The sequence below is a fragment of the Oryza sativa genome, chromosome 5, assembly GCF_034140825.1.
Source record: "Oryza sativa Japonica Group chromosome 5, ASM3414082v1".
In the NCBI taxonomy this organism is placed as follows: domain Eukaryota; kingdom Viridiplantae; phylum Streptophyta; class Magnoliopsida; order Poales; family Poaceae; genus Oryza; species Oryza sativa.
In genome coordinates, this window is record NC_089039.1 from 18,246,395 (window position 1) to 18,269,658 (window position 23,264).

A 23,264-nucleotide genomic window follows, 5' to 3' on the forward strand; every position below is an offset into this window, starting at 1 on the left:
TACGCAGAAGAATACTGTTGTTTCAATTTAGTATCAGATTGCTTGTGCAAATGGGTTACAGAGTTAAATAAGCTTAGGTATCTACAACTGGGGGATAATTCTGACAAATGGAGGAAGCATGTCTGCATTGTCAAAGAAAGCAGATAGCAAATATAGCAGCTTTGCTCTAGCAATGTTTGATTGATACAGTTCTAGGAAATTTCTGCAGCCTGAGAAAGCAATGAGCTGCTCTTAGGCTGATAATAAGGGAGCAATGGACTGGTAGTAACGATGCATATACCCATCCAGCTTCTGTGGAAGTGATGCATTGCATCTGCCTATTATTTTCGTAGAGTTGCATTCATCTTTTGGCCTGCTGTTGATTTTTTCCTGGTTTATGTAGGTCTGGAAATGTAACAAGATCAGTCTCAAAACCTCATGGGCGGAACTTGTTTCTGCAAAGCTTAGTTGAAGAAGGGCAGAATCCAAGCACTAGCAATGGTGCCAGCAATTCCCAGAAAAATGTTGAAGATAAGGACCTGTTAGACTGTCTAGAGAATGGCGTCAACTTTTGGATGGATGGAGGCAGCCAGCCACCGTGACCCTTGGCGATGGAGGTGGCCGGCCGTCGGGGTGCCGATGGAGGCTATGGTGTTCGCAGCTGTGTAGCTGTTTGTTCTCCAAAATTGCTGTTTAGCTGTTTAGTTGTTTGCTCTGTATCTCCAAAATTGCAGCAGCAGCAGTTTAGCTGTTTGTTCTCTACCTTAGGCTGTGCACTGTCCTGAAACAATATTTTGTTGAGGTTGCATTGTGTTAATCATTGAGAGATTGATTTGGTTGTATGACTCATGTATGCTGTAATTTGAATGAATGAATAAATCAGTAACTTCTGTGATGTTATCTTCTGAAAAAATTTGACAGCATGTCCCCATAATTGGTGGATTTATTGAGACAACACAAAAAGAGATAAACAACCATATAGAAGTTGATAAACTTGAAACTTGGAGCATTCAGACAGCACAGAAAGTATGAGGAAATGAGGATTCTGGAAATGATATACAACTAATAAGGGTTCTGTACTGCTACTAGGTATGTAAAGAATTCTGGAAATGAGGATTGCTTCTCTGTTGTTAATACAGATACATGGACAAATTTAACAAAATCATATATAGTGCCACTAGATTAAAATGGGTTATCTGCTTTCCCCATTGCAATTGGTACTCATGACTGTTGAGAAAAATATGAATCATCAGATGCAAAAGGATTGAACTGGTATTTATTTCCTACTACTACTTCTCAGTTCGCTCTACAAGTGCAGCCCACATTCTCCAACAGTAAACCACTCTTGAATCCAGTAGCAAAGGAAACACTAATTACATCTCACCAATTATACTGAACATATGCTAGCTAATCCAACAGCTAGCCCTAATCACATCTCGCCAATTATACTGAACATATGCTAGCTAATCCAACAGCTAGCACTAATCGAGCAACAGAGCCAAAGCACCCAACTGAAAGGGGAACACACAGCAAAATTGATGAAGCACAGTGGCGCGCACGCACCTCTTCCGCACCGGGAGGCGGCTGGACCTCATCGACGTCAGGCCCAGCGGACGGCCGCCTCCACACGCCTCCGGCCGGCCGCGTGTAGGCCCGGCGGACGGCCGCCTCCACGCGGCGGCACGGCAGGGCCAGGGCCCTGGCCTCACGCGGCAGCCGCGCGACCCCATCCCCACTCGCGGCGAGCTCATCGGCCTGTCACCTCTCCGGTCACGGTGGCGGCGACTCTCCTGCATTCAGCGGCGACTCTCCCCACTGGCTCGCGGCGACGTTCGGACGCGCGCAAGGAGGAATTGGGGGCGTCGTCTCCCGCCAGTACGTCTCCGCTACAGGGATGAGAACGGGGATTTTTTTTTTGTCCGCGTGCGGGCTCAACTAAAGCAGACATTGGATTCGTTTTGGACGGCTCAGATTGCTTCTATGTCACACCGTAACTTGCCATAGCAATGTCACCGAAGCTGAATCCAGCCATGTGAGCGCTCCGTATGACAAAAATGCAGTGGAACTCGATTTGCATTGGTTTTGATACTTCGGGATGCTCTATACCTGATTATTTTTCCAGTGTAGAAGTGATATCAAGCAGCAACCCAAACTTGCAGAATTTTCCTGAAGCACATGTTTGTCAAGACTCGAGAGCACTGAAAATGTTCTCAATCAACAGACTGGCATCTTTTCCGAACAAAAAAAAATGACGCGAAACTGAGCAACTGCCCTTAATAGATGGCATAACCAGTGACACAAAAGTGCAAGGCGTCTACACGAAATTTGGCTACCACATAAGGCGTCTACCGCATGCAATCCTGGCGAGTGACAGCAGAATATTCATCCCCCAAAAGCTTACCCGGTTTCAGACGTATATTGTTCTCAAGATATACGGTATTGCCATGCCTACAATAAGAACCTCAGTACGGTCTGTATCGAGATTCTGGTCTTGACCTGCTACTATTTCCACTGGGGCCATAACCATACTGCAATATGAGAAAAATTGTTAGAATGTGCCACAATTCAATTGATAAAAAGGATGATGGCAATCACGACAACAACGAAGAGAGACCAATATAAAGCCTAAGTAGTGTTACATATACAAGAAAACAACTGGCAGGAGGAAGGACATGCAAAGCTAGCTAGTTGTAAGTCTATCAGATGAACAGGCCTTTGTTCTGTAAAATGCACTTATAATCAGCCTTGATGCTGATGGCTACTTACATCATAACCAAGGCTACCAGAGAATCTGCCATAAGGCAGTAATGAGCCATAAGCTCCATATGGTCCATATGCCTCTGCAGGTTCCAAGTAACCTCCACCTGAACCACCCTCAAGTGGCTCAGCTGTGTCCACAGCAACCTGTGGGGGAAATCGTACCACATGAAAAATGAGAAAATCAATATTATAATTTTCACAGGTTAATTTTTTTAGCACACATGCACGTCTACACAGATTGTGCTGAGCCCGCCGCTATTTTGTCTCACCTCCTGTCCAAGAATTTCATGACTTCTCTGTGCAACACGATCTGCCACACCATCATCAGCAAAAGTAACAAAACCAAAACCTCCATGGCCACTTCTTTTAGGATCCTATAGTGCTTAAGAAAGTGAGATGACGAAAAACTAAGAACATAACCAATAATGGACACAGCCAAACCTTTGGAATGTACGCATCCACAATTCAACCAAATCGGCCAAAATAATCCCATAAATCATCAGTATTTGCTTCTTGTGGAAGCCTACCAACAAAAATCTTTTTGCCTGTTCCAAGCGACCCACCTAAGTGTCCTCCTAGCCAATTAAGACACGATATCCAGTCACTAACAAATTCCTTCCTCTGTCCAATATCAGACAACTTATAAGTATAACTTACTTCCATAAGCTGGTCCTGGATGATCATACGATGTTGGTGTACCCAAAGCTGCATATCTGGTAGCAGCTGTTATGTATGCATTGTATGCACCATAACCACCCTGAACAACTCTCCTTGGGGGGTGCCTAACATCTTCATCCTGTTAGTAGGAAAAAATGCATTATCATAAATGATGGAATAAGCCTTGTGGTCTTTGGTCCTTGTGGTCCTTCTCTTGCTTTTAGGTTGTTTTTCCCCTTTTAGGACAGCATCCTTTCAGTTTTGCTTTTAGCATCTTTCGGTTTTGCTTTTAGCATCCCTAGGACAGCATTAGCATCTCCTTTATGCTTTATTCAGTTTGGATGCTCTCTAGGACAGCATTGCGTTCAAATTTTAGACTAGTGTGGGCAGCAATTAGCTAGCAGCCATCCAGCCAGCTATGGCTATATATATGTATCCAACCTCCCTCGGGAAGGTATGGCTTTTGTGTTTTTGTGAATGAAGAAAACCAGAAAATTGCCCCCATCTCGAGTGCCATCCTCTTCTCAATGAGAGTAACCATTGAGATTCTAACATCTGGTATCAGAGCAACACTTTCCTGTAGGCTAAACATCTCTTGTTCCACCCCTTCCCAAGCTCGGTTGAGCTCTCAGCCAGCAGCAGCAGCAGCACCGGTTGCTCCTCCTTCCCCTTTCCCTTCCCCCTCTCCACGCAGCAGCCCCCCGCAGGTGCGCCATGTCCGACGCTCGGTCTCGGCGTTCGGTCGCCTCGAGCACTCGGCGTCAGCAGGACGCCGAGCTCGCCGCAGCAGAAGAGCGCAGGTGAGCAACAGCTTAGACCGTTGCAGCAGCAGCAAGGGCAGCCAGACTGGCGGCAGCGGAGTTGGCAGCAGCCAGGGCGGAGGCGGAGGCGGAGGCGGCGGAAGATGCGGCACGTGCGGCGGAGGTAGAGGTTGAGACCTTGCGCAGCAGCATCAACGGCTCCATCGCCGGCGACATCATCGCCGACAGGGAGCTTGAGGAGCTGGCAAGAGGAAGGGCACGGGAGCGGGCAGAGCGGTGGGCAGCAGCCCACCTCCACGGCGGCGGCGGCGGCCCAAGGGACCGCGCGCCCGCCAACGGGAACCCAGATGGGCGCGGGCGTGCCGGCGGCAGCCCGGAGCCCGCACGCGGCCCTCGCAGGCAGCGCGGCTCTTTCTCCCCTGACCGGCGCCATGGTCACCACGGCGTCTAGACGGTGGTCAGGGACTTTGGTCCCGGCGGTGGGTGGCCTACCCTCACCAAAACCAACTACATCGAGTGGGCCGCAGTGATGAGGGTGAGGCTCCAGGTGCGGCACATGTGGGAGGCAGTCCGGTACGGCGACGTCGACTACGATGAGGATCGGCGGGCACTGGATGCCCTCATCGCTGCAGTCCCGCCCGAGATGCAGTTCTCGCTTTCCCAGAAGCGGACTGCCAAGGAGGCCTGGGACGCCATCGCTGCGGCACGCATCGGCAGCGACCGCGCCCGCAAGTCCACACTGCAGGCACTCCGCAAGGAGTGGGAGAACCTGGCCTTCAAGCCAGGTGAGGATGTTGATGACTTTGCTCTCCGTCTCAACACTCTCTTGCAGAAAATAGTGCAGTACGGCGACGACACCTACGACGAGGAGAGAGCTGTCGAGAAGCTCTTCCGCTGCGTCCCTGAGAAGTACAGACAGATCGCTCGCTCGATCGAATCTCTGCTGGACCTCTCCACGATGTCGATCGAGGAGGCGTTAGGTCGCCTCAAGGTTGTCGATGGTGATGAGCCACAGCCTCTCTCGGGGTCCATCACCATCGGCGGGAAGCTCCATCTCACTCGGGAGCAGTGGGAGGCCTCTCAGGGTGACGGGAGGAAGGGGGAGTCATCTTCCCCGACAGGCGGCCGTAAGCCGCGCAAGGCGCGGGGAGGTGTCCAGCTACGGTGGGCGCGAAGACGTGTCGAGGGTGGCGCCCGCAGAGGCGCCCAGGGCGTTGCCACCGGCAACCACAAGCCGGCACGAGACGACGCCTGCCGCAACTGTGGCAAGCTTGGCCATTGGGCCAAAGACTGTCGATAGCCACGACGCGGCCAGGCCCACGTCGCACGGGTGGAGGAGGAAGAGCCGGCTCTGCTCCTAGCTCACGCAAGCATCGAGCTACCTCCAGCGGCACCGGACGCAGCGGCTTTCCTCCACCTTGATGAGCCGAAGGTACTCGTCTCCCTCTACAACGGCTCCAGCAATGACAAGGCTGATGGGTGGTACCTCGACACCGGCGCCACCCATCACATGACCGGCCGACGGGAGTTCTTCACCGAGTTCGACTCCAGCGTCCGAGGCTCCGTCAAGTTCGGGGACGCCTCCGGCGTGGAGATCAAGGGTGTTGGCACCGTCACCTTCACCGCCAAGTCCAGTGAGCACAGGCTGCTCACCGGAGTCTACTACATCCCCGCGTTGAGAAATTCTATCATCAGCGTGGGACAGCTGGATGAGAACGGCTCACGCTTGTTGGTCGAGGACGGACTCATGAGGATTTGGGATCGCCGTCGTCGCCTTCTTGCCAAGGTAACCAGAGGCACTAATCGACTCTACATCCTCAGCGCGCAGGTCGCACAACCAGTTTGCCTCGCCGCTCGTCGGGACGACGAGGCATGGCAGTGGCACGAGCGCTTCGGGCACCTCCACTTCGAGGCCCTGAAGCGCCTCAGTGCCAAGGAGATGGTGCGAGGCATGCCGTGCCTTGACCACATGGAGCAGCTTTGCGACGTCTGCGTGGTAACGAAGCAGCGGCGGCTCCCCTTTCCCCAGCAGACGAGCTTCCGAGCCAAGGAGCGGCTCGAGCTCATGCACGGGGACTTGTGTGGCCCAGTGACACCGGCCACACCAGGAGGACGACGTTACTTCCTGCTGCTCGTCGATGACCTCTCCCGCTACATGTGGGTGATGGTCCTCGGCAGCAAGGGAGAGGCTGCGGATGCCATCAGGCGCGCGCAGGCCGCTGCAGAGGCGGAGTGTGGCCGCAAGCTGCGCGTGCTGCGCACCGACAACGGCGGCTGAATTCGCGTCGTACTGCGCTGATGAGGGCATTCAGCGCCACTACACCGCGCCGTACAGCCCACAGCAGAACGGCGTCGTCGAGCGGCGCAACCAGACGGTTGTGGGGATGGCTCGGGCTCTTCTCAAGCACAGGGGGATGCCGGCCATCTTCTGGGGGGAGGCGGTGGTGACAGCCGTCTACATCCTCAATCGCTCGCCTACCAAGGCCCTCGATGGCAAGACACCGTACGAGGCTTGGCATGGGCACAAGCCGGCGGTCTCCCACCTACGGGTCTTCGGCTGCCTCGCGTTCGCCAAGGAGCTTGGCCACATCGGTAAGCTCGACGACAGAAGCACCCCAGGGGTGTTCATCGGCTACGCGGAGGGCTCGAAGGCCTACCGCATCCTCGACCCAGAGACACAGCGTGTGCGCACAGTGCGCGACGTAGTGTTCGACGAAGGGCGAGGGTGGGTATGGGACAAGGCGGTGGATGATGGTTCGACTCCGACGTACGACGACTTCACCATCGAGTACGTCCACTTCGAGGGAGCTGGGGGAGTAGGCAGCTCTTCTTCACCGAGCGTGTCTACCCCAGTCCCCGAGCCTCCACCGACTCCAACACCAACACACCCTCGGGCCACGACTTCGACTACGACGAGCTCTTCGTCGACACCACCCCAGCCGGTGTCCCCACGCGCTCCAGCACCAACAGCCACTCCTCCGGGCACGTCTACTCCGACGCCAGCTCGTGTTGAGCGCAGCCCGGTGGAGTTTGTTACTCCGCTCTCCCACGACGGGGAGCGCATCGACGCGTACCACGACGGCGAGCAGCTACGGTACCGTACGATGGAGGATCTTCTCGGCGACCAGCCGGTGCCGGGACTGGTGCCTCGCAACCTGGAGGCGCAGTTGCACCTTGCGTGCCACGACGGTGAGCCTCGGTCTTTTGCAGAGGCCGAGAAACACGCGGCATGGCGTGCCGCGATGCAGTCGGAGATGGACGCGGTTCAGGAGAACCGCACCTGGGAGCTTGCTGACCTCCCTCGTGGTCACCGCGCGATCACCCTTAAGTGGGTGTTCAAGCTGAAGAGGGATGAAGCCGGAGCCATCGTCAAGCACAAGGCTCGCTTGGTAGCACGCGGCTTTGTGCAGCAAGAGGGGATCGACTACGACGATGCCTTCGCTCCCGTGGCACGGATGGAGTCCGTGCGACTCCTCCTTGCACTGGCTGCTCAGGAAGGCTGGGGTGTCCATCACATGGACGTCAAGTCGGCATTTCTGAACGGCGACTTGAAGGAGGAGGTCTACGTGCACCAGCCGCCGGGATTCGTGCTCCCCGGCAAGGAGGGCAAGGTGCTACGCCTGCACAAGGCCCTCTACGGCTTGCGGCAGGCACCGAGGGCGTGGAATGCCAAGTTGGATTCCACGCTCAAGGGGATGGGCTTCAAGCAAAGCCCGCACGAGGCGGCCATCTACCGGCGGGGCAATGGAGGAAATGCCTTGCTGGTGGGTGTCTACGTCGACGACTTGGTGATCACTGGCACCAAAGATGCGGAGGTGGCGACGTTCAAGAAGGAGATGAAGGCCACCTTCCAGATGAGTGATCTGGGGCCTCTCTCCTTCTACCTGGGGATCGAAGTGCACCAGGACGACTCCGGAATCACGCTTCGACAGACCGCCTACGCTAAGCGCGTCGTTGAGCTGGCTGGGCTCACCGATTGCAACCCAGCTCTCACTCCAATGGAGGAGAGACTGAAGCTGAGCCGTGACAGCACGGCGGAGGAGGTGGATGCTACACAGTACCGGCGTCTTGTGGGGAGCCTTCGCTACCTCACCCACACACGACCGGACTTGGCCTTCTCCGTTGGCTACGTCAGTCGATTCATGTAGCAACCGACGACGGAGCACCAGCAGGCTGTGAAGAGGATCATCCGCTACGTTGCGGGGACTCTCGACCACGGTCTCTACTACCCGAGGTGTCCTGGCAAGGCACACTTCGTCGGGTACAGCGACAGCGACCACGCTGGTGACATCGACACCAGCAAGAGCACGAGCGGGATTCTCTTCTTCCTCGGCGAGTGCCTCGTTAGCTGGCAGTCGGTCAAGCAGCAGGTGGTGGCCCTGTCCAGCTGCGAGGCCGAGTACATGGCGGCATCCGCCGCTTCGACCCAGGCGCTCCGGCTTGCTCGACTGCTTGGTGATCTCTTCGGCAGAGACACTGGAGCAGTAGAGCTCAGGGTGGACAGCAAGTCCGCTCTGGCCCTGGCAAAGAACCCCGTTTTCCACGAACGGAGCAAGCACATCCGGGTGAGGTACCACTTCATCCGAAACTACTTGGAGGAAGGGAGCATCAAGGCGAGCTACATCAACACCAAGGACCAGCTTGCGGACTTGCTCACCAAGCCTCTTGGGAGGATCAAGTTCCTCGAGCTCTGCTCCAGGATCGGGATGGCCCAACTTTCCCACAAGACGACACACAAGACTTAGGGGGAGAATGATGGAATAAGCCTTGTGGTCTTTGGTCCTTGTGGTCCTTCTCTTGCTTTTAGGTTGTTTTTCCCCTTTTAGGACAGCATCCTTTCAGTTTTGCTTTTAGCATCTTTCGGTTTTGCTTTTAGCATCCCTAGGACAGCATTAGCATCTCCTTTATGCTTTATTCAGTTTGGATGCTCTCTAGGACAGCATTGCGTTCAAATTTTAGACTAGTGTGGGCAGCAATTAGCTAGCAGCCATCCAGCCAGCTATGGCTATATATATGTATCCAACCTCCCTCGGGAAGGTATGGCTTTTGTGTTTTTGTGAATGAAGAAAACCAGAAAATTGCCCCCATCTCGAGTGCCATCCTCTTCTTAATGAGAGTAACCATTGAGTTTCTAACAATAAATACATAGGGCATCCACTGAATTATAATTAAATAAAGGATGAGTATTAGATACAACCTGGTAGAAGATAACTATATATATCAAAGATGAGATAAGCGATTAGGTAAATGCACCTTTGGAGTTGCACGGTCAACAGCTACAGTTGTACCATCAAGCTCATGTGTTTCTTGCATGATATTGTCCACACATTCTATAAATTACAGCTCAAAGTTAGGAAAGTATACATGGATTGAAGCTGAAAATATAGTTGAGGAACATTCTCCAAAAATGTAGTGGTAAATGAAAGTTGCAAGCATACTATAGGAATTCAAATAAAAAACCAAAATCAAAGTTCCAAGAAAAAGTAAATTATTTCAGAATTGGCATGAATATGAAGAGAGTTATGAAAAAAAAAGGGAGCAGAAAGACCAAAAAAAAAAAACGTAGACACTAAGCCCCAGAACAAAATATATAAGAATTGATCTGTAGATTCGATGCCAAAATTCTAGAGCCAAAACCAGATGGCCTTTACAACAACAATTTTGGGTAGCAGATCAGGAGAGTTGATGTTTTGGCTGCCAATTTCATTGGGCATGCCACATGCCGACATTGATAAGAACTAAACATTCCACCTGCAGTTGGCAGCACAAGCACAGCCTTGCCACCCACCACTGCACGTTACTGCCATCCCTAAGCATGGGTCTAAACCTATGGGATTAGTGATAACATGTAGCACATTGGTGTGCAACACTGGCATCGCTACCAGCACCAAAAACACCACCATTATCATGCCAGTGGTCTGAATGTGAGAGAATTTTGCTCCTTGAATCGGAGGACATAAGCTATATCATTTCCAACACTAATTAGTTTGTTCTCACAGGATCAATGGATTAATCAAATATTGCACCTAAATGAGTATTCAAGGATTATTTATGCACACTCAAGGATTACACATACCTGCACTCCGGAAAGTGATAAATCCGATTCCGCGATGGCTTTTTGAACGCAGTTCCTACATGAGATAGGAAAGAAAACACTGTCCAAATTAGTAGAGGTTAATCATCTCAAAGGCTCAACCCTCTCCAGGAGAATTTGGAATTTTGGATTGACTTTGTTGCAGCAAACATATGGCTGGCACAAACAATGGAACTTCTGATAGTTGCATCTGCAACTACAAGGACTAGATCAGAAGTTGAGCATGTGCAGGTCCGATTTCACCTATCTTCCCAATTATAACTGGTATAATGCAGGCACGGTTGGCCAGGCTATCCCTCCATGGGCTGTATGAGCTCACAGTTTTTCCAAGTATTTACTCCTCCGTTCCAAAATATAAGGATTTCTAGGATTCAAATTTTGTACCACAATATAAGGATTCCTGCACTGATTCCCATGATTTCTACCATTTCAATGATTATACAACCAATCAAATGCTTGGAAAGGGGATCTAAGCAATTCAAACTTCAAAAATTGACAACTGAAGTGACTAAAAATGAATCTTTTGACCTAACCTTAGTATTTGCTAAACAACCTAGAAATCCTTATATTTTGGAATGGAGAGAGTATTCTTTAAGTGCAGCAATTTCCAAAATTCGTTTCCTTTCCAATGATTACCTTAAAGCCATTACACATTTACTACAATCTTTCTTAGTGCTTAATTTTTTAAGGCTTCAAGAAAGAGTACAAGCAATCAAGCAACAACGTTCTAACTTCTAATTGATGTCACTGAAGATTAAGTTAAAAGAAGAGAAGAGATTGTTTGCTTTCAGTACTTCACACTAGATACATAGGTCATTGTATGTTTCCAAAAAACTGATCCCATAAAACCATAAAAACAAATGTTTATTGATCTCCTTATTGAGAGGAACATGATCTAGAATGCATGTTAGTTAGAAGTGACAAGTATTTGTGAATAGAGTATTAACATGGGGAAAAGAAATTTGCTGGCATATCAAATGGAGTTCCAGAATAACTGAACAAAATGATGTCATTTAGAAAATGAATTTCTATTGTGCTTTATGTTTGCATTATCAGTATTTGAGTGAAAAGATTAAATCAAAATTAGAGGACAGAACTTAGATATAGGATATTATATCTCTACAAAATATATAAAATCAGTTTAGCTCTCTCACCTTTGGCATATAAAGGTCTATAATTTCTCCAAAAGCTTCAAAATGCCTGTTCAGAAACCATTATAGCTTAGCCAAATCCAAATATTAATTGATGTCCTGCTAGATATATAGATTAAATCTCACCTGCGAAACTTTGATTCATCCACAGATTGAGGAATCCGAGCAACAAATATCCTAGTAGCTTTCTTGATTCCTGGAGCTCGCATTTCTTCCTGTGTTAAGAACTTGTCACATTACTAACAAGAAAAAGAAGACATGATCAATCTGAAACTGAACTACTGAAGAATTGATGCACCTACGATCAAAGATACTTATCTCCGTAGTTTACCTTGGGAGTCGCTATCTTCACTTCCAGAGTTCGGTTTCCTAGAATATGCTCATCCTTAACAACTTTCTGGGAAGAGTTTATGAAGGTAATAAGAGGAGACAACCAAATAACCATACTATGATTAAACTAGGGAAAAAAAAGGTGTCACTAAATCACTTCCTAATCAAAATAGTCTTAACTAACTACTTTTTGGGGGAGAAAAATGTTAGATGACATTAATTTTGGCATATACTCTAGCTGTCATGTTTCATTCTAGCGTTTTGTTAAACAAAATCAATGTTGTAAATTAGACACCTGCAAGATACTCCCTCTGTTCCAAAATACTTCCTCTGTCCCATAAAAAACCAACCTAGTATTGGATGTGACACATCCTAATACAACGAATCTAGACATACCGATACAACGAATCTGGACATACCTGTCCAGATTCGTTGTACTAGGATGTGTCACATCCAGTCATATATTATATTTTGTGGGACGGAGGGAGTATAAGCATTTCTTGGTTTTTTAGCAAAGATTAAGGTTGAGGGTAAATTCAAAGGGTCACTTCGGCCTAGAGGGTGTGAGGGAGGGGGGTAGGCAAGTTTGTTATATTACCTACAAATTTTATATTTGCCAAGAAGTTATTATTAATGTATTTTTCACAGGAGAGAGCAAGGGTCCCGCATTGTTGGTCAGCTGTTGACTCTGATGGACGGGAAGTCATCAAAGCTGCTTCCCCACCTAGTTGTTGCATCTGCTACCAGGTCAGGAATGTCAGTTGCGTGATTTGTGATCTTAGCAAATAGCCTAACATTTTATGTTCATTTTAGGAAGTTCCTCTGTTGATACGGCAGCATATTCCACTAAGTGCGCTTAAGTTTTCCTTTAGTTATTCTGGTTATGAACTTCGTGTTTTTCTCTTGAATGAAAACACAACTTGCTTTCATTAGGGTGGATGCTATTGAGTCAGCACTGCGAAGGCCTGGGCGTTTTGACTCAGAGATAGAGGTTACTGTTCCTACAGCAGAAGAAAGGTTCGAGATTCTTAAGGTATCATATAAGAATGTAGTTTTCCCCTCAAAAATAGTAAAAGAATGTTGTATTTTATGATGTAACATAGCAAGCCCTGCATTTTTTGGATGTGGTTAACTTATGTTCATGATGATTTTTTCTTATATGAAGCTTAATCTTATAGACCATATTATGTTTTTAGCTTTATACCAAGAATCTACATCTTGGTGAATGTGTTGATCTTCAATCTGTTGCTGCATCCTGCAATGGTTATCTTGGAGCTGATTTACAAGCTTTATGTCGAGAAGCTGCAAGACGTGCTTATGGTAGATTATCAAGCTCATCAGAGAGTGAGAATGTGCTAACGCTAATCATGGAGGATTGGGAGTCTGCTAAATCTGTGGCCAAAAATAGTGTGACAAGAGGGGTAATTAAAGAAATTCCAGCTGTTTCATGGGATGATATAGGAGGTTTGAAAGCTGTTAAGGTAAAATATGCCTCATTTTAGGATTTCTTTAATCAAACCTCCTTTAATGGTTATTGTTGCTATGCTTCAGAAAAAACTTCAGCAAGCTGTTGAATGGCCCATCAAGCATGCTGCTTCATTTGATAGACTTGGAATATCACCTATCCGTGGGGTGCTATTGCATGGTCCACCAGGGTGCTCAAAGACTACCCTTGCAAAGGCTGCTGCTCATGCTGCCCAAGCTTCTTTCTTTTCATTAAGGTTTGCTGCGTAAAAATTGTTCTCTCTTTTTCTCATTTCATCCTTCCAACATGCAAAAAGAAGCCTGTGAATTGCATAATATTTTCTGATGTGATGCTTATATTGTAATAAATTCAATAAACATCACTTAATCTCAGATGTACTGAAAAGGAGTTATTAGAGGAAGCAAAAGAACTTAACATGTTTATTTCATGTACTGTTAAGACCAAGCTGGCATAATTTGTTCAAATTCTGCTGCTTGAATCGTTGTCCTGTACGCTAGTCCAAATAATATAGCTAGAACATGCTAACCGGATCATTTTGAGTTCAGTATACAGTCTTCTATGTTGTTCTAAATTTCTTACACATTTTCAAACAGTGGTGCTGAGTTATACTCCAAGTATGTCGGTGAAGGTGAAGCTTTGTTGCGACGTACATTCCAGATGGCACGTCTTGCTTCTCCAAGCATTATATTTTTTGATGAGGCTGATGCAATTGCCCCTAAAAGGTGCACATTTATATCTTGTCTCTTGTTGTCCTGTGGCACATACTAGTGAGATCTATGATACATGATGCATGATATTGGTAAAAATGATTCTGTACAGTCATCATAAGAATGTGCATGAATTGTTATAGGCTATCTTCTATAATTACGTAATAATTATAGCCTAGTGGTTATAATGACCTGAGTAGTACCCCAAGGTCCTGAGTTCAAATCTTCTATGGAGCGAATTTCAGATTGGGTTGTTTGCGGGGCTAAGTTCCCTATTTCAATGGCCGTCCTATGGAGCGAATTTCAGATTGGGTTGTTTGCGGGGCTAAGTTCCCTATTTTAATGGCCGTATATATCTGTTGGATGTAGAGGCCGGGTAAAAAATACCCTTCTCTAATAAAAAAATAATTACGTAATAATAATATTTGCATCTTTTCCATGGTGTACATGATTAGGAAGTTGAAGAGGTGTCAGAAGTGTTAAGCATATTTTGTTGGATATGGTTCCCCAAATGTTATTTTCATATAGTAGAATCAATTTATGAAAACTTTGCTTCTGCGCATGTTCCACATCTGACCAGTGAATGTTAATATTGGAGTTTGTAATCGTTCAGAACTGGTCCCAGCGGGAACTCTAGTGGCAATGCCACGGTTGGAGAAAGACTCTTATCAACTCTATTGACGGAAATGGATGGTTTAGAACTGGCTACGGTACCTCTTACATATTTAGATTGACGATGGCATTCAAATGTGACTCTCCTTGTCATATCTCATATATGCCCTTTCTTTGTACTAAAAAAGTATCTTGCAATTTTTGATGTAGGGAATTATTGTATTGGCTGCTACTAATCGCCCAAATGCAATTGATGCTGCTCTTCTGCGCCCAGGGCGTTTTGATATGGTATCCCGATCTCCCTCTCCCTCTCCCTCACACATAGCAAACAATAATCATGTTCTTTTTTTTTCATTTTAACTGCAGGTTTTGTATGTTCCACCACCAGATGCGGAAGGTCGATATGAAATACTACGCATCCATACACGCAAAATGCCATTAGGAGATGATGTGGATCTTTGGAAGGTAGCAGAGCGTACCGAGCTTTTCACGGGCGCAGATCTTGAAGGCCTTGAGGGAAAGTCTGAGGTCAGAACGTTTTGTATGTGACGATATTCACTTCCAGGCCGCGCTAAGATCCTTGCGTCCATCACTTACACAATCAGTGGTTGATGAGTACTCAAATGCAGCCATCCATGGTCCATTGACGAGGAGAAAACATTAAAAGATGTATTATTCTGGCGCACAAGCATCAGTGTCGCCCATTGTTGATTCTGACTAGTTATCAGAACATTGTATCATCGGTCTGCTGTATATATTGACCAAAGTTGTGACATGTTCCCATATGATTGCAGCGGCTTGTACTGTTTCCCCTGTGTTTTTCTTGGGTTTTGAGAGTATTGAGAGACAGAGGTTAACACTAGAAGATAACTCTGCTTGTTAATAACTCCCAAGGACTAATAAAGATCTCATCTTCCCCAAGGAAGATAAAGATCTCATCTTCCCCAAGGAAGATTGCAAGCTACTAATATGAAATGATATTCAGAAAATGCTGCTGATCAGGAAATCCAAAGTGTCAATACATAGAGATCCTGCAAAAACGCACTGCTTCTGGTGCTTAGACTTACACTAAAAACAGAACATGCCTGTTTATGTTTCACATATATCCCCAGCAAAACAATTTTTACAATGGGAAGAGAAGTTTCAGATATGTAACATCTTCTGCAGCATCTCCTATGCATCTTGCTCCTTGTAGACTAAGAATGCGCTGGTCTTGCAATAGCTGCGTGCCAGCGCCTTCCCGGAGGAAGTAGGCGGTGAGAAAGCGCACTGTGAGATGCACAAAGTCTCGCCTTCAAGGAAGCTTTTTCTGCAGAAGACGAATGGAGAGTGCCTTAGCAAGATAAGATAATATCAAACTCTTGGAAATGCTTGCAGAGCATAGAAGAGAACAACTGGACAGACAGATAAATAATTCAGTGATATTTGCAGTGTGATGTCAGTTAACAAATAGTTTTATTAGTCCTATAATCTGGTCAAAAGCTTGGAATTTGTCCAAATTGACAATGCATGCTATGATGGATCTATACATTGTTGTTACAGAGAACAATGCATGCTATCCTTCTCTTAGTGCAATGATGCGCAAGCCTTTTGCGTATTCCCCCCAAAAAGAACAATGTATGCTATCAAGAGTTCAAGACGGGCATTGCAGGAATGCTGCGAAAAAGAAAGATGCTAAGTGAAGCAAAGTAGGTGAGAATGCGCATCAAACTTAGAACTTACCTAGCAGCATCCATCAGTTGTGACCCTATTCGCTTTCTTCTGCGTGACGGTACAACCCAAATTGCTCGAAATCCACAATGTGCAGGAACATCTTCCTTTTCACATATTATAGCACCAGGATCTCGGTACTCTTCTTTGTTCTTGTCTGAATGATCATGCCGTTTCAGGACTTCCCTCTTAAAACTGATTTTCCCGAACGCTAATGTATGGTTTGTTTTGACTGGTTCAATTTTATCAACAGGCAGATCACTGCCGTTTTCCTCTGTGGAGCCTGGAATCACTTTATGTGCTGTTTTGATTGGTTCCACAACAAGGCATCCCACTATCCTCTGACTAGATATGAACAAATATACCTATGCAACGCAAATGAGGTTTTACCCATTAGGATGAATATATGTGCATAGATGTTGTCATATTTGAACTAAGAGCTGATGTTACCTTACAAAGCTTGTGAAGGAGCTGACCTTCACCAAACCCCAGCTCCTTCTGTACCACTTTGATCACCTCCTGGACCTGAAATATTCACATGACATTACATAATCATAAAATGTCTGCAATCTGCTTCTGAACTTCTCGTAAATGTAAAGTGGTTGCAAAATTGGATCAGAAACTTCGCAGTTAGTAAAGACACACATTCTACAGTTTAGAACTATGAGGAACCCACTCTTTTCAATATTCATTTCCCCAAGACCCCAACTAGTGATTTCTTTCAACTATCTAGGCAATACAGTTAGTCATTCAGGCAAAATACCTTGCTGTTCCGAGCACATGAATTTTCATCAGTCACAAGAATTATCCGATCCCCACCTTCAGACCTCGCGACCACGGTTTCATTGCGCCAACCCTGCAACTCAAACATTTGTCATAAACTCTTCACAGAAATTTATAACACGAGATGAACAGAAGAGTGAGATTCACAAATATACATCAGGTGCAACACCTTGAACGGGACACCCTCGAAGTAACTCTTGTGGTATGCCTTGTGAGCCTTCTCATCGTCGTCGTTCCCGCGGGCATACATCATGCCACAAACCGAGCACATGTGGAGGAGAAAATCGGGCTGCCCAAGCTCCAGGTGGAACTGCGCGTAGTTCCTCTTCTTGTTGAGGACCTTGCCATCCGCACAGCTCTTGGGCCTCTTCACCTCCGTCCCGCAGGTTCCTTCCCTATGCGTGTCACCGCCACTTACCAAATCAACAAAGATTGATCAGTCCATTATCAAATCTGAATCCAGGAACATGCCAATGTCGGACAGCATGCTTGGGAATTAACGAGAACTAAATCAACAACCATTTTTTTCCAACCTGACGAGCGATTTTAATATTCGCTCTAATTGATGGAATATTGCAGAAATTTGCTACTAGAATGGAATCCGGCAATATTTGGTACCGGATCGCTACAGCTAACAGATTTGAAGAGGGGACCAAGATGAAGAACCTGCTCGTCTCGGGCTCGGGGGCCTGACGCTTGAAGAACGCACTGATCTTGGGCTGCATCCCCTTCTCGCCTCTCGTCATGCTGCTTGGAAAGACGGAGAGTGAAGAAACGGACGCGGCGGTGGCTGCGGTGAATTATGCAAATTTGCCAGCAAATTATTAGCATGCATATGTGCAACCTCTATGTGAAAATAGCTAAACTACAGAATTAACCAGTGTGCAGAACCCAACATATGTGCAAGACACATCCAAATCTGAACTACCATATGCTATATGAGTAGCCTAACAAAATCAAGAAGTATCATACCCAAAAATCCCCAGACCTAAGCGAGATATACACATCAACCTTAGAAAACTTTTAAAGGGGGAAGAAGAATGCCACTCACCGTCCAGCACGGGGCAGGGGGGGAAAGAGGCCGGTGTAGCTCGCTCGGCGGGGAGGGGGAGGGATGCCCTCACGGCTGCAGCGGCGAAGGACGGTCTTGACGGGAGGCGGCGGCTGGTTTGCGGTGCAGCGCGGAGGGGGGGACAGCGCCCGGCTCCGTTGTGAAAGGGGGCGCGGCGAGGAGGAAGACGAGGGCCGCGGGTGGTCGGTGGGGTTAGGGCCAATTGACGGCGGAGATGAGGCGGTGAGGCTGTGAGGGCGGATCGGACGGGCAGGAATCGAGAAGGCCGCGCGCGCGGGGTTTTCTGAAGGGGAAAAATGCGGGAGGGGGATTCGGGCGCCAAAACAACGGGCCTGAAATTGGCAGCGATGGACGCCCGGACGAGCGCTGTGACCTCGGAACGTTGTTGGGACTTGGCTGGGGGTGAAAACGGTATGGAAATTTTCCGACCGTACCGATACCGTTTCCGAAAAACTAATATAATAATAATATTTTTATCGATGGTTATCGTTTTTAAAATTTAGTTTTTTTAATTTCTATCGGCGTGGCATTGAAGTTGACACTAAATAGATGAATTCATGAATATGAAAATTTTTCGACCGTTTCTGCTTGTTTTTTAAAAAATAATAAAATAATGATGCCGTTTCCGACCATTTCCAACCACTTTCATCCCTAGACTTGGGAGAGAGGAACGAACAGGAGACTGGGAGAGGCGGAGAGTAGGTGAGCAGCAGTTGTCATGGACCTTATTCTTATGAACATGGTGGGCTGCTGGGCCAACTCAATAGTCAATATTCATTATAATAAGTTCACTTTAGGTCTCTCTTATTGACTATGAGTTTAGATTGTGTCCTTCAACCAATTTGCAAAATCGGTGTAACCGAGGTCACATGATAGTATAACATCCAGTTTTAACTAATGTGACGAGTTGACTATTATCAATCTGGTTGAGTCAGCGTGAGACCCACATGGGTCTTATATGTTAGCAGCCAACTCTCTCTACCGAGTCCCTTTACCTAATATCTATCTACCCATCCCTTTTCCCCATCTCTCTCCCGACAGGAACTGGAGCAGCTGCTGGAAAAGCCATCATGCTCAAGAACCCCGTAGTGACCTTGGCCACGTAGCTTGTGTTGCCATCGGGGTAAGCCGAGGGGGCAACATGATGTTACGCAATCGAGGTCGATGCTGGGTTCCTGAGGGTGAGGGTTGCTCGAGCAGCCGCGTGGCAAGCTCAAGGTCTTCTAGTCCACTGGTTGTCACCCCTCTCCCATTGGCCGCTATCCTTCTTCCCGCTGCTCACCGCCCTTCTGGCCTTCTCCACCGGTGGAGAGAAATTGGCAAGAGGGATGGGTAGAGAGAAGGGGCGATGAAGGAAAAAAAGAGTTGACCGCTGATATATGGGGCTCATGTGGGTCTCACGCTTACTCGATCATTATGATCATAGTTGGCTAATCATGTCAGTTAAAATGGGGTGTTATACTGTTTTAGAATCTCGGGTACACCGATATTATAAATTAACTGACATATTATACTGGTATTGTGGATAAGGACGCAATTCAAACTCAGCATTTAAATGTCGAAAGTGAACTTATTTCATATTCACTTATTAATTCCTGTCGGGCCTTGATCAGGTCGTAAGCAGCTACGCAGTAATAACGCAGTGCAAAGAGGTGATGCGCAATAGTAAAAGGCACAAAGGCAAAATTAGTGTTGACATGTTGCCCAGTTTTCTACTACTAGTACATAGATTAATGGTGCAAAATTACCATGGTTAAATTAGTAGGAGTATACAGTACTATAATAGTTGCAAGGTGGGTGGGGGGGGTGTCAAGTCAAAACCTTGAGCGCAGATACCCATCAACGCACACTTGCTCTTGCTCAGCTCGCCAACGCCAAGATGCGCCTCGTCAATCTCTCCCACCGAGCAATCGCGAGACCTGCATTCTAGCCGTGCGAATTCCGGCGGGCTTCCGCCGTAGATCCCCAAGAAACCCCCGGCAAGAAATCGCTGCCCAGATGGATCGCCAAGAGGAGGACGACGACGCGGCGCTTCGAGAAGCCGGCGGCGGCGCCTCCTTCCCCGGCGGCTGGCTCCGGCGTCTGTCCCGCGAGCTGCGCTGGAGCTTCGTGCTCGCCGTCGTGGCCGTCTACGGGGCCTGCCAGGGCGTCGGCGACGCCGTCGGCGGCGTCACGGCGGGGTACTACTGGAAGGACGTGCAGCGCGTGCAGCCGTCGGCGGCGCAGTTCTACCAGGGGTTCGTCAGCGCCCCCTGGGTCGTCAAGCCCATCTAGGGCCTGCTCACCGACGTCGTCCCCGTCGCCGGCTACCGCCGCCGCCCGTACTTCCTCCTGCCGGTGAGGGGATTGCAGCCTCCGCCTCCTCGATCCCATCTCGCAGTTCGAAGGCTTTCGCCTTTCTTGATCACTTCTCTCGGTGATTCATTCAGGAGTGATTGGGGCGTCGTCCATGCTCACGCTCTCTCTCCACCGCAAGCTGGGCATCATGCCGGCGATCTTGGCGCTGACGGCGCAGAGCGCGGGCGCGGCGGTGGCCGACGTGACGGTGGACGCGCTGGTTGCTCAGAACAGCATCACGCACCAGCCGCTAGCCGCAGACATGCAGAGCCTGTGTGGGTTCAGCTCCTCCGTTGGGGCATTGCTTGGATTCTCCATCAGCGGTCTTCTTGTCCACTCCATAGGGTCTCAGGTGTGATATTCCCTGACCTTAGATAATGATTTGCATCATCATTTGTTTTCTCACACAATGTCAATTGATATGATTGTGATTCTTGCTTTTTTTTTCTTTTCTTGTTCTAAGGGTGCTCTTGGATTACTAAGCATCCCTTCTGCACTGGTGTTCTTGGCTGGTGTTTTGCTGAAGGAGAGGCGAGTTACAGATTTCGATTACAAGCAGGTCAGAATGTCAAGACAAAATTTGAACACCTTTCCTTTTGTGTGTTGAGATTGCTGAATTCAGGCATGGACAGTGATGCCACTTGAGTGCTTTGATGGATTCAGGTTCATAGGAAATTCTACAAAGCAATTCAGTCCATGGGGGCAACACTGAAGTTTGGCGGCCGTGTGTGTATATGTATGTTTCTCTCAGTCTAAGCCTGGATATCCAAGCAGGAATGTTCTACTGGTACACTGATCCAATAGTGGGACCAGGATTCTCTGAGGTATGCACATTCCTGCATATAGATATTTGCTAGATATCATCAGTTCATCGCATCATTTGCATGGACTGTAATACTGAGAATGCATACCACTGTTAAATCCATATAATGAGGTGTGGTTTTAGATAAATTCAGTTATTTGACCTTCTTCTAATTTTAATCATCTGATGACACTTCGATTGCGTCATTCGATCGTTTATTTCAGGAATTTATTGGCCTTGTGTATTCGGTCGGTTCAATCGGTTCGCTGCTCGGAGTTTTACTATACCAAATTTCACTGAAGGACTACCCTTTCCGCGGCGTGCTATTCTGGGGCCAAGTTCTTTCAAGCCTGGCAGGAATGCTCAATCTGATAATGGTGACCCGGCTCAACACAAGAATCGGCATTCCGGATTACGTCTTTGCGGTGATCGACAACAGTGTCTCCCAGATGGTTGGGAGGCTCAAATGGTTGCCGCTCCTCGTGCTTTGCTCCAAGCTTTGTCCTCCAGGCATCGAAGGAACTTTCTATGCGCTGCTCATGTCCATCCAAAATGCCGGGTTGCTGATGTCTGGCTGGTGGGGTGGCCTGATGCTGCACTTGCTGAATGTGACTCGAACAGAGTTCAGTAACCTCTGGGTTGCCGTCCTGATCAGAAACTTGTCGAGGCTGCTCCCGCTGATGCTGCTGTTTCTTGTTCCCCAGAGTGACCAAAACTCAATGCTCCTCCCGGCAGAGATGCTTCAGGACAATGAATCTACTGAAGCTAGGAAAGGAGGTCAAGACACTGCTGAATTTTCCGTCCTTGTCGCAGATGATTCTAGCTGTCATGCTCTGAATGTGGCTGTCGAAGATGAAAGAATCAAAGTGGTCGATGCTGGAACGGGTACTGTGGAGTTGATTCCTCTCATGAACGAGCTACAAGACCGTGGGAGTTGACTGACAAGCTCATGAACAGGATACTTGTCTTCCATCCATGATTCATTCTATACCAAATTACCAATGGCGTTCTGGTTCTGTTCTCCACTCTTTGGTAGACTAGTTCTTTATGTATCATCAGCAACAGCACATCAATAGGTTATAGGTGAAACAACAGTTCGTTTTCCTTTCATTTTTTATAACAGAAAGAAGCACACAGTATCATTTGGAAGGATATTGAGGCAGTTCCTTCGGGTTTTTTTTGGGTGTGTGTGTTTTTGTGTTTTGTTCAAGCGTCCTTTTGGGACGTATGATTTTTCGAGGAATTTCATGTGACTTGAACTGTTTCATCATGTGAAAATTCTGTAAAATTCATGAATTCCAAAGGTGCTCACAAGATAGTATGATACTGTCATAGACACAGACAGACAGAGGCAAACCATTCCATTCAAAGCCAGAATGGAACTTGCTGAAACTGTGCTAGAGTAGTTCATGCGCCTGATGTAGAGAGGCTAACCTAACGTGGGGCATAGGGTTCAGCTTTTTTTTTGTTGAAAAAAAAAATCTAAATCACTAGACTATTAGTGGTAATTTAGCACTGCACAACGCACAACGCACAAATGCGTCAAAACAAATGTAATCGAGACAAAAACTAGATGGATTTTTAAACCGGAGGGGATGAAACCAGCCCCCAACCCCCTAACGGATCTGCGACCTACGACCACGCCGGAACATGAAGCGACCGCGGAGGACGAGGGGGAGGGAGAGGGCTATGCGGGGGGGAAGGATTGCAATACCTTCGATTTCGATTTTTCGATCACCGGGATGCTCGTGGTACCCGCGCGCGCGTGCGAGAAGGCCGCACGCAAGGGGGAGAAGGCTAGAGGGCGGGGTCAGGGAGGAGAGGAGGCCCGTCGACGCCGTGTCCCCCCACGGTGCCCTGCTCGCCGGCGGCGAGCCCGAGGAGGAGGCGAGGCGAGGCGAGGTGGGGGAGAAGGGTGGGGGTGGCCGTGCCTCCGCCGGAAACACAGAAGCGGAGCGAGAGAGATGGGGAGAAGTAGGTGAGGGTTTGCTTCTGATGGGGAACTCGGGTGAGGTCATCCATT

At 47.9% G+C, this 23,264-nt stretch overlaps 3 protein-coding genes and 1 pseudogene across 4 annotated transcripts; 2 read left to right on the top strand and 2 right to left on the bottom strand.

Moving 5' to 3' along the window:
* On the bottom strand, nucleotides 1–11,847 carry LOC9267674 (heterogeneous nuclear ribonucleoprotein 1-like; annotated as a pseudogene).
* Nucleotides 11,848–12,549: 702 nt separating this feature from the next.
* Nucleotides 12,550–15,350, top strand: LOC4338614 (cell division control protein 48 homolog B-like). The gene is given in 8 exon segments (XM_026025736.2): nucleotides 12,550–12,765; nucleotides 12,929–13,213; nucleotides 13,284–13,453; nucleotides 13,812–13,940; nucleotides 14,539–14,635; nucleotides 14,748–14,825; nucleotides 14,904–15,049; nucleotides 15,051–15,350. Coding segments are annotated over 8 exon segments (1,182 nt in total). The 5' UTR covers nucleotides 12,550–12,639; the 3' UTR covers nucleotides 15,202–15,350.
* A 157-nt stretch (nucleotides 15,351–15,507) lies between these two features.
* On the bottom strand, nucleotides 15,508–23,238 carry LOC4338615 (protein CHROMOSOME TRANSMISSION FIDELITY 7). 2 transcript variants are annotated; one of them, XM_015783923.3, is made up of 7 exons: nucleotides 22,956–23,238; nucleotides 17,697–17,820; nucleotides 17,200–17,443; nucleotides 17,011–17,103; nucleotides 16,698–16,772; nucleotides 16,260–16,612; nucleotides 15,508–15,846 (listed from the first exon to the last, which is right to left on the bottom strand). In XM_015783923.3, exons 2-7 carry the CDS (start codon nucleotides 17,774–17,776, stop codon nucleotides 15,711–15,713), a joined length of 981 nt encoding a protein of 326 aa, XP_015639409.3. In that variant the 5' UTR covers nucleotides 17,777–17,820; nucleotides 22,956–23,238; the 3' UTR covers nucleotides 15,508–15,710. The 2 variants fall into 2 exon arrangements, with proteins under 2 accessions (XP_015639409.3, XP_015639408.1); XM_015783922.2 differs by having other exon boundaries at nucleotides 18,082–23,238.
* Nucleotides 20,101–23,238, top strand: LOC9268368 (probable folate-biopterin transporter 2). The gene is made up of 5 exons (XM_066310910.1): nucleotides 20,101–20,347; nucleotides 20,532–20,791; nucleotides 20,903–20,998; nucleotides 21,111–21,263; nucleotides 21,466–23,238. Exons 1-5 carry the CDS (start codon nucleotides 20,101–20,103, stop codon nucleotides 22,177–22,179), a joined length of 1,470 nt encoding a protein of 489 aa, XP_066167007.1. The 3' UTR covers nucleotides 22,180–23,238.
* Nucleotides 23,239–23,264: the final 26 nt, after the last annotated feature.

Bases quoted from the DNA above. Each gene is read 5' to 3' on its own strand.
- LOC4338615 (XM_015783923.3), bottom strand. From the start codon at position 17,776: ATGACGAGAGGCGAGAAGGGGATGCAGCCCAAGATCAGTGCGTTCTTC. The intron at 17,104-17,199 runs GTGTTGCACCTG...TTTGAGTTGCAG, and splicing joins TCGAGGGTGTCCCGTTCAAG to GGTTGGCGCAATGAAACCGT. The intron at 15,847-16,259 runs GTAAGTTCTAAG...CGTCTTCTGCAG, and splicing joins CAACTGATGGATGCTGCTAG to AAAAAGCTTCCTTGAAGGCG.
- LOC9268368 (XM_066310910.1), top strand. From the start codon at position 20,101: ATGGATCGCCAAGAGGAGGACGACGACGCGGCGCTTCGAGAAGCCGGC. The intron at 20,792-20,902 runs GTGTGATATTCC...TCTTGTTCTAAG, and splicing joins TCCACTCCATAGGGTCTCAG to GGTGCTCTTGGATTACTAAG. The intron at 20,999-21,110 runs GTCAGAATGTCA...TCAGGTTCATAG, and splicing joins CAGATTTCGATTACAAGCAG to GAAATTCTACAAAGCAATTC.